At 34.0% G+C, this 10,122-nt stretch overlaps 1 protein-coding gene across 1 annotated transcript; it reads right to left on the reverse strand.

Moving 5' to 3' along the window:
- Positions 1–1,457: 1,457 nt before the first annotated feature.
- On the reverse strand, positions 1,458–8,219 carry LOC121727153. The gene is made up of 3 exons (XM_042114832.1): positions 7,328–8,219; positions 6,612–6,838; positions 1,458–1,502 (listed from the first exon to the last, which is right to left on the reverse strand). The coding sequence occupies exons 1-3, from the start codon at positions 8,217–8,219 to the stop codon at positions 1,458–1,460; spliced, it is 1,164 nt and encodes a 387-aa protein (XP_041970766.1).
- Between the last annotated feature and the right edge of the window lie 1,903 nt (positions 8,220–10,122).

Below are 10,122 nucleotides of genomic sequence, written 5' to 3' on the forward strand. Positions count from 1 at the left end.
ATTATTATTATTAATATATAGGAGTCTTGTTTTTTTTCGACCATAGTCAGACTTCTTACTATACATTTATTCTGAAAGTTTTGGAAGCGAAAACTTATTAAGCTTTTCCTTTTCCTTTTTATGGAACCAAAAAGGACAGCAAAGAGAAAACTATGCTACGCGTAAAGAAAATTAAGTGTAATAAAATGACTGTAAATAAAAAGAGCTTCTTTCCTACGACTTGCTACTTTAGCAATAAATTAATTTAATACATTTTACACCGCTTTTCAGTAAAATCGCAATATTGATTCAATCGTACTGAAGCATGGCTGGCCCACATTCGAATTTATTTGATAATATGTAAGCTAGTATCTCAACAGCTAGTGTACGTTTGGAAGATATATCGTCCAATAACACAGCACAAAACTGCGGTTGGCCCTGAGTCGCGACGGTTGTTGGACAGACATATTGTACGCTATATTGTTGAGCGGATATATTGAAGTTATATCAAAGGCTTTACATCACATCAATCTGGTTCCATAGTCATCTTGTTCTGGGCCTTCAGCCCAATTGTATTCGATAATAAAAGCTCAAAAATCTCTTGCCGAGAGGAGAGAAATTTTGAGCACCACTTGTTTAAATTTGAATACCCTATTTACTGGTGGTGTAAAAATCAAAAAATTAAATTGAACTAGGTTGCCCTATGTTTAAAAAGTATTTCAATTGAGTAATGATATCGCACTGACCATTTTTGTACTATAATAAGTGCACAAAATTAACATAAAGTTTGATTTTCCTTAATTTATAGGATTTATCATGGTCTAATTTTAAAGGGGTACTATTTAAGGAGTTCATGTCCACAGGATCGTTCCATATTCAAATGTAATTTGTGAACATCTGAGGCCAGCTTGACCCCGGCCTGAGCGGGTGATGGAGACGAATTTGGCCATAGACTAAACTAGTGAACAGATGCGACTTAAAAATATTTCTGAGAGAAGAACCGAGGTGCAAGAGACCTGCTTGGTGTATGAAACTCTGTCCTTACAATATAGAGTTCCTTAAAAGGTACACGAGAATATAATTTCTCTGTCCGATTAATATTTAAAATTGCGAGCGACTGTTTCAAACTTGAATTTTTATGATATAAGGATTGAAACGAGTGTCCACGATTGATATTTTCGCTCTATCACAGATTCTGCCCCCCTAGACAAGTGGCAAAACGCTAACGCTAACGCTAGCGCTACAAAATGTATGGATTTGACATTAATATTCGCTAGCGAAGCGATTGACTTAAAATATGTCAAATCGCATATCGCAAAATATGTTAGCGTTAGCGTTAGCGCTTTGTCACTTGTCTACAGGCCCTGGTCTGCTTAGAAAAAAAAACGAGACCTGTCAAAAAACCGTCAGATTATATTATCAGGAACTATTTTTATTATACTCAACCTCAATGGCTCAACAGTTATCGTGTTGCTACTTTAGTCATCACTTTCCCGTGTAGGTTGTTTCCAGGACAAGAATATCTGAAATATAACATTATCAGAATATCATATCATCATACTATGCGTTCTAACTATAAATTAATTTAATGTGCCACTTCATACAGTTTCTAAGATCTATGTTCGGAAAGGATTTGATGGAAAGTAGTTTGATTGATATCCGAATCCTATCCCGAGGGGGCGGACTTCCTTTACTCATTAGTTGCCGCCATGTTACTTACTAGTTCAAAATAGCTATTTCATTAAATACGGTCTAGTCTGAAGTCTTTGAAATTACTGTATATTAAGTAACATTTATTACAATTTATTTAATACTTAGGGCCTGTTTCACCACTTCCTGATAAAGTGCCGAATATGATATTCAAAACTTTTTTGACATATTTTCCATACTTGATCTGTCAAGTTAATTGGTGGATAGCCTATCAGGAAGTGGTGAAACAGGCCCTTAGAATTGTGAAGATAATATTTTGTTTGTAACATTGAATAATTTTTATTGGCATTTTACTACATCACCACATTTTACTACATGCACCAAAAATAGTTTATCGTGCGGGAACCGTGCATTTATCCTTTATAAAAAAGACTCCAAATATCTCCATGCCAAATTTCAGCAAAAATTGGTTTAGAGGTTTGGGCGTGAAGAGGACAGACAGACAGACACCTGATACATTTTCGCGTTTGTAATATAAGTACGGATATTTAATACTCATATTATCACATCAAATCAAATCAAAATCATTTATTTGCTGAAATAAGGTACAATTATGGTGTTATTGTAGTTAGGTGTTCAAGTTCTCTTATTTTGCCTTTGGGTGGCGTGCAAATTTTATAATCTTATATATAAAATTCACGTGTCACAATGTTAGGCCGCGTACTCCTCCGAAACGGCTTTACTGATTTTAACCAAATCTTATATGCATATTCAGTGGATCTGAGAATCGGCTATTGGGTACTTTTTATATTGATGAGTGCATTTGTTGAATAAATAATAGTAAATTATTGCAACTCGAGACTGACGGCGACTATTGCTTGTGCGACGGGATAGTGATGGACATTGCCATGGCGACATACTTATTTAGTCATTTCAATAAAATAATATGGGTGAAATACTTAATATAGCAAAACAACGTTTGCCTGGACAGCTAGTATTAGGGCCTGTTTCACCACTTTCTGATAAAATGTCTAATAGGCTATTCACAACTTTTTTGACAGATTCTCCATACTTGATCTGTCAAGTTAATTGGTGGATAGCCTTATATGGATAGCCTTAGATAGGAAGCGGTGAAACAGGCCCTTAGTCTAATATTTCATTAATTTTGTGACGTAGTTCTAGGAGCGTAGCATGCTACGAGCTACGGCGTAGTTCGCTACGATACTAACGAACTTATTTTCTATATTTTATTTAAAGCCAAATCCATCCATCTCGAGGTTACAAATGTGAAAGAGTGTATGTTTGCCTGTTAACACTTTACACTTACACTATATAATAGTTTTATATGCTGGAAAAATTTATGGTCCTAGCATGATAAACGATTTCGGCGCGGCAACATCTTGCGCTAAAATAAATTTACTGCAATTGTTTATTTATTACCAAATACTTCCGGTAGTGTAATATGTTTCCTATAATAATTACAACATTAATAAACATCGGAATAAATGTGTGTTATAAGGACTCGATTGTTACAACATAAGGCTGCGCACTTAATGAGTATACAATTTGCGTTAATGCCGGCGACGCGATCCATCTCCGTGATTGATGGGGAGTACACGTGGGGATATTGACACACACACACACACACACACACTCGGCGGTGTATCATATTGTAATTACCTAATAATAGTGTGATGATACTGTTTATACAGGGTTTAACAAAACTAAGTGATAATACTTTAGGGTGTGTATGTATTCCTTGTAGAGAGTTCACTGTGAAAGTAGCAGCGCTGAAAGACCAATTATTTTTTCACTTTTGTATGGGGAAACTCGTGACGCCGAGGCGCTTGCCCATACAAAAGTGAAAAAAAAATTTGGTCTTTCAACGCTGCCACTTTCACAGTCAACAAGGAACACATATTTCTTCTTCTCGGCGGGGTAGTTCCCGAACCGGTGGTAGGCATCGTAGTTTCTTCGTTCGACTTTCAAAAAGTGTATACCCATTTTGAATAAAAAGATATCTAATTATTTTTATTTATTTATTGATACACACCCTAAAGTATGATTACATAGATTTGTTACACTCTGTATAATATCACAAGCTGACGCACGCAACTCGGTTGCGCCAAAATTAGTTTATCGCGCGAGGACCGCAGATTGTTCCGGGATAAAAAGTATCCTATGTCCTTTCCCGGGATTCAAAGATCTACATACTTTTTTTTTATTATTATACAATTGTGGCCGTCTATGGACTGTTCGTCCATAACCTTTTTTTGTTATTTTATTATTTAGATTTTTCGCACCAAGGATAATTGAAATAATATTATGAATTTAAATTAATTGTGATCTACATACTTACCAAATATGCAGCAAAATAATTGGTTCTGCCGTTTGGGCATGAAGATGTAATAGACAGACAGACACACTTTCACATTTATAATATTGGGAATGGATAATATATAACTTGCAATACTCGCCAGTGTATCACATAAAATGAAATTAATTTTTCTCCTTGATTTACTCAGTTTTATAGAAAAAGTGCTTAAGTGGCTACTGTAGATAAGCATAAGCAGCTTAAGCACTAAGCAGCCTTATTATAAGCGGTTTACAAGAGCGTTACTTATACGAGAGGCCAGGTTTATTCAGTAATCACTGCATAATTTTTAAATTATTATCATGAAGCTTTCACCGGCTATTTATTAATATATTTCTCGACAAAAATAGCCTGTAAAACCACGTTACCACAGTCTACTGCCATTAATCAAATTGAGGGGAGAAATTAAAAATCCGCTACAAAGTAAAAACAAAAACAGAGAGCATTGGAACGAAAACTGTGTTTGTACATCAAAGTACTCAAAGTGAAACGCCCTGTGCAAATAAAAAGAGTTTCAATTACACAACACTAACAAATAAAACCCAATTGAAGCGCGCAAATAGAAACAAAAGAAGCCGGATAAATAGCGGTCCCCGACGAGGGCCATAGATCGCAGAATATGCTACCAACAGAATGTAAATACACCGCCACATTACAGCACGATGTACACCGCAAGTAAGCCTTACAACGTAAAACCCATCACCCAAATTCGACCTTTATTTAAACGTCAGAAGGCGCAAAATCGCGGTTAATATTTCGCGGTTAATAGTTGTCGCTTCAGAAGAAGTGAACCACAGATATACATTTTGGAAGACGGCCAGCAGCGCATGAAATACACGGTGTAACATCGTGACATCATCGATCGGATCGGGATCGAGCTGAACTGCGGAATTGCGATTTTGCAGTCCACTTCCTTCGCTTTGTGTAATGTTTTGTCTACAGCTAGCGTGAATACAGCTTTTTGTTTTATTCGACTGGCCAGTTAAGTTTGGTTTTATGAAATTGAATCTTAAATTGTGTTACTAATTTTTTTTTATTTACCATTTAAAACAATACATATTACAAAACATATAATATATCATCGAGAAACCACGAAGATTTATTAAGACGATATTACAAGTTAGCACCATATTATTTATAATTTAAATAATAGTTAACAATTAAAAGGTAATGTAATATATACCGAGCTAATTACAAGCAAATAATAAGAAATTGGCAGTTACTAATTAATTTAGCTTGTAGTTCCTTAACAGAGTATAAATACAATTTGAAATTAATTACTTATCTAGTTTAGGTACTGCAGGAGCTAAGATATTATATTATTATCATTCATTTGTATATTTCTAAAGTGCTTTCTTAATTGAACCTTAATATTGTTTGGTTTTAAAGAATCTCGCAGCGCAGGAGGTAAGTCATTGATGAGTCGAGGCACTAGGTACTGCGTGGTTCGCTTGCCATAGACATTATTCGCACCTATCGTAAACAACCAATTCTGAAAAATAGCTCGGGTGTGTACGGGGTGATCTATTTTTATTTTTAGAGATTCATTAAAAAAAATGTCTTTAAGTAGCAAATATTGCACTTGATGGTATACTGGGATTATTTGACAGTAATTAAACAGTTTGTATTCGTTATTACTAAATTGTTGCTTAATACTAGACGGGACAATAGTTTTTAAAATTTTTAATTGTAATTTGTAAATATTATCTAAGTAACTCTTATATGTCCGCCCGTAGCTGGTGAGACCATATTGAATGTACGATTCAGCCAATGCAAAATAAAGCATTCTCTTAATTTTAAAAGGGTTTTTATTTTTGAGAATTGTTAAGTTTGCGAGAAATTGCCGGAGTTTATTGCAAACACGATCAATTTGTTGGTTCCAGTTAAACCTTGTATCTATTACTAGACCAAGATATGTTTGTTCTTGAACTATCTCAATAGGGGGACATTTACACACTGTACTAGTTGAGTGTAGGCAGTCATGATTATGAAATATTAGATTTGCGGTATCATGGGAATGCTTGTTATATGAGGATTTAATCAAAAGTAGTTTTGTTTTGGCCTCATTGATGACTAAGCCGGCATCGTGACACTATCTGAGAAGAGCGTTAAAGTCCTGTTGCAGAAGTTTTTTTGCTGTTTGGGGGTTGTCTAATGCAATAACAAGACAGGTATCGTCTGCAAATTGGTAGCAGGTGCAGTGTTTGATACAACTGCCCATATTATTGACGTAGGTCAGGAAATACAATGGCCCCAAAACAGAACCCTGCGCTGTGCCTTCCGTCACTTTTATTGGGTCGCTATAGGTGTTATCAATTTTTACAGAGTAGGTGCGGTTTTGTAGGTAGTTTTTGCACCATTGTAGTAGGGGTCCACGTATGCCAGACTTTTCCAATTTACCGACAAGCTTTTTGTGTGACAGTGTGTCAAAGGCACGTATAAAATCAATAAAAAGCACAAAAACTTGTCTTTTATTATTCAGGTGACCGTTTACTTCATCAGTAAATTTAGACAAAAGTTCGGAGGTACTCTTACCGGCTTGAAAACCAAATTGATTTTTATTTATTACCTCATGATTTTTATAAAATGTATGTATCTGGTCACATACGAGTATGTGTTTCTCTACAATTTTATCAATAGTAGATAACAGTGTGATGGGGCGATAGTTGGTGTACGCGTTACGTTTACCCTTCTTATGAATGGGTCTCACGCTGCCTACTTGCAGATCATCAGGGTATAGGCCGGTTTTAACGCTACAATTTATTAGGTCTGCAATACTAGATGCTACATCTTGACCCGCAATCCTTATGTCGGAAATTTTGATGTTATCTGGACCTGGCGCTTTATTTATATTTAATTTATTTATGACTTTATGAACACTTTGGGAGGTAGCTTTTTTGTAAAGAATACTCGAGTTAAGGGGTTGAGGTTCGTGGCTTGAGCTATAAAATTGTGTCGTACAGTTCGGAATGATATCTTTAACAGACCTTTCAAAGCAGTTAGCAAAGTTATTAGCCAAATCTTTAGTAATAAGCCCTTGAGCGTCGAATGCGTTGTGTATAGCAGAATCAATAGATAACTTTACTCGTCCTAGCATTTGGTTAATGATATGGTAAATCTTTTTAGTATTTTTTAAATTTTGATTGATGTATCAAATGTAATATTTATTCTTTTTGAACTCTAATACTTTATTTACTTTATTTCTAATTATATTATAGTCCAGTCTAAGTTTAGCATTACCAGTATCGTTTTTCCATTTTGAAAATAATTTATCTCGCTTCTTACATAATCGATTTATATCAGTGTCAATCCAGGGAAAATTACATCTCGTGCTCTTTTTTGAAGATTTTAACAAGTTTGCGATTGATCTATTAATTTGAGTCGAATATTCTTTTTCAATTGAACAGATATCCTGATTATTGCGAATGTAAATTATTTTGCTAGTACCTGTTTTTCTGGCACATATTTTTCCGTTTTTACACCACACATATTGACAAACTTTATTAAGTAACCGAGATTTAGCTTCATACAGTAAGGTTTTTTGGTATTTAATTAAAGCTTCCCTTATAAAAATGCGGTTCTCTGCTTCTTCCTTGGGGATGTCTTGTAGCACTTGTCCTAGAGTTATGGTTTTTTTCTTACTGGATTCTATCCATTGCTCCTGGGAAATTTTAGATTTGAGTTCGACGAGAATGGATCCTGGCTTGTTTTTAGTTCCTGGTAGGCGTTGTGAAGACTGGACATCTTTTTCGTTAACATTTATGGAAACTGCTACTGTTTCAACATTTTTTTTAACATCCTTTTGGGATATTTCGGGCAATCCAGAAATTTCGAGCATATTTGTGAGTGATTTTTGTTCAAAATTCTTAAATACTTGTTCCAGAGCATCAATTTTTAGTTCTAAATTCTTATTTTTGTTAGAAAGTTCCTGGTTTTTATGTTCGAGGTCTTTGATTTTGCTGTCCTGTTTGTTTATTGCCTGTTCCATTGTCGTTAGCTGTTCGCTCAGGAACTCGAGGGTGCTCTCCAGGTTACAAAATTCTTCGCGAAAGGTTTTCTGTACTTCTCGGCATATATCCCGGGCCAGCTTCTTGGCATCAATTAGTTGATGATTCCCAGTAATTTCATTCTCACTTTCATCATCTTCAATATCCTTATCAGGTGTGATAAATGAGGACCTTCGGGAGATATTTTTAAGCATTCCTCGCAACTCCATTCTATTCCTGGTGAGTTTCGTATGGTATTTAATTGTTTGTTGGACAACTTTGTGCAAATAGTATCCACGTGGACTATTTTATTACATCTACTACATTCTAGTCCTGGCACCTTTTTTGTAATGTTTTTTTTTACACTTTACACACTTTTTAATAACCATTTTAATAAATTTAAGCGTAGTTTGTTAAACCGTGAGCGATTGATATGGCGGGTAGGCGCTAACTTAAATTTAAATATTGAAACATTATGTCAAAATGTTAAATAAAGGTGAAATTATTATATAATTTCACCTTTAATTGTATCAAAATATACATAATTACAAAATGCAATACAAAACTAAGATTTATGAGGTGAATAATATTCTTGAAATTCGATGTCCACTCTTTTTGTGATGGGCGACTAAAAATTTTAAACCCGCATCAGGTTATGTGATCTGATCGAAAATTCGTTGAACACAAGATGGATAATAGACTACCGACCACACTGGATATATCCACGCCTTAATTGTCTCTGTACATAAAACACTCTGTATCTAATCACAAATCACGCTAAGGAGAATAATCCTCTTAAGTTTGCTTTACTGGACAGGAACACCCTATATCTTGTCTAAATGTTCTGCTATTAAGCGGACACCTTGTATATTACAATTTATATTATAGCTAATCTTCCTCTTTAGTTAGTTAGCTATTTGAATAATATTTTGTATAGTATGTTGTAACTGTAACATATTTATTATACAAATAATAATAAAAAATATATTTTTGTAAACCATTTTAAAGAAATAATTTGTGCTTATCGAGAAGGTCTGAAGATATATTTTAACTATAGTTCTTTTTTTGACAATTATTGTTGTCGACAATTATTATTGTAAATGTTAACTACTTATAGTTCTTTTTTTGACACTTATTTTTTATTTTCATCTTATCATGATTAAGCATTGATAAATACAATTATAAATTTTTACCCTTATATAATCAATTACCTCTGGTTTTATACTCTCATATCGTATAATATGGCAAAACAATATTTGCCCGATCAACTAGTAATTATCATTATTATAAACACGGACGTAAAAAAAATACGGACGGATCGCCATTAAGAAATGAGTGAAGCACCCTTAATAAGCCCAGGCAATCATATGTACACATCTTGCACAAACGCTCGCACTGTAATAAGCCGATCGTACCGCCATTACGCAATTAGACTGCATCGCGGTGACACATCTTTGTCATTCATAAATAAAAATAAATATGCCATCTTGTGTTGTAAAATGGTGCAAGAACAATACAACCTTACACAAAAAACATCAAGGAATAATATTTCATAGGTAAGATAACATATTTTTAAAGTATTTTGATAAAATAATGTAAATATTAATTCAACTTCAACAGGTCAGTAATGTCCATAACAAAGTGGGGAAATTTTCCCCAAACCGGGGAAAATTTTAAATTATTTTTAAATAATCAAATAATTAATTTTATTGTCTTTTATTAGTGTCATGTAAGTATTTAGCATACTATTGACCAGTAATTAGGCAGGAATACAATAATAGGGGTGTAGACAGTAAACGAAATCTAATACAAATTATTGTTTTTTTGAGAGTTTGTATTATAGAATTACCGAAAATGGACATATTTTACTTAATAACTTTATAATATTTTTTATATTTAATAAGTGATTTTTTTAATTGAAATAAGAGTGTATTTATTTTTTATACATATTTTTAGGTGTAACAAAATACTTATGTACTATCAGAGAAGTTGATTCCTATGCAAATCGGGGACCTAAGTAGTTTGGTTGCGTTACGTCAAACCCAGCAGACAGATCACAATTAACATTGAATTGACATAAGTATTCGACCAAATAACGTTGGTCTGTCAGTTGCATAGGAATCAACTTCCTTG

This window comes from Aricia agestis, chromosome 5, assembly GCF_905147365.1.
Source record: "Aricia agestis chromosome 5, ilAriAges1.1, whole genome shotgun sequence".
NCBI lineage: Eukaryota > Metazoa > Arthropoda > Insecta > Lepidoptera > Lycaenidae > Aricia > Aricia agestis.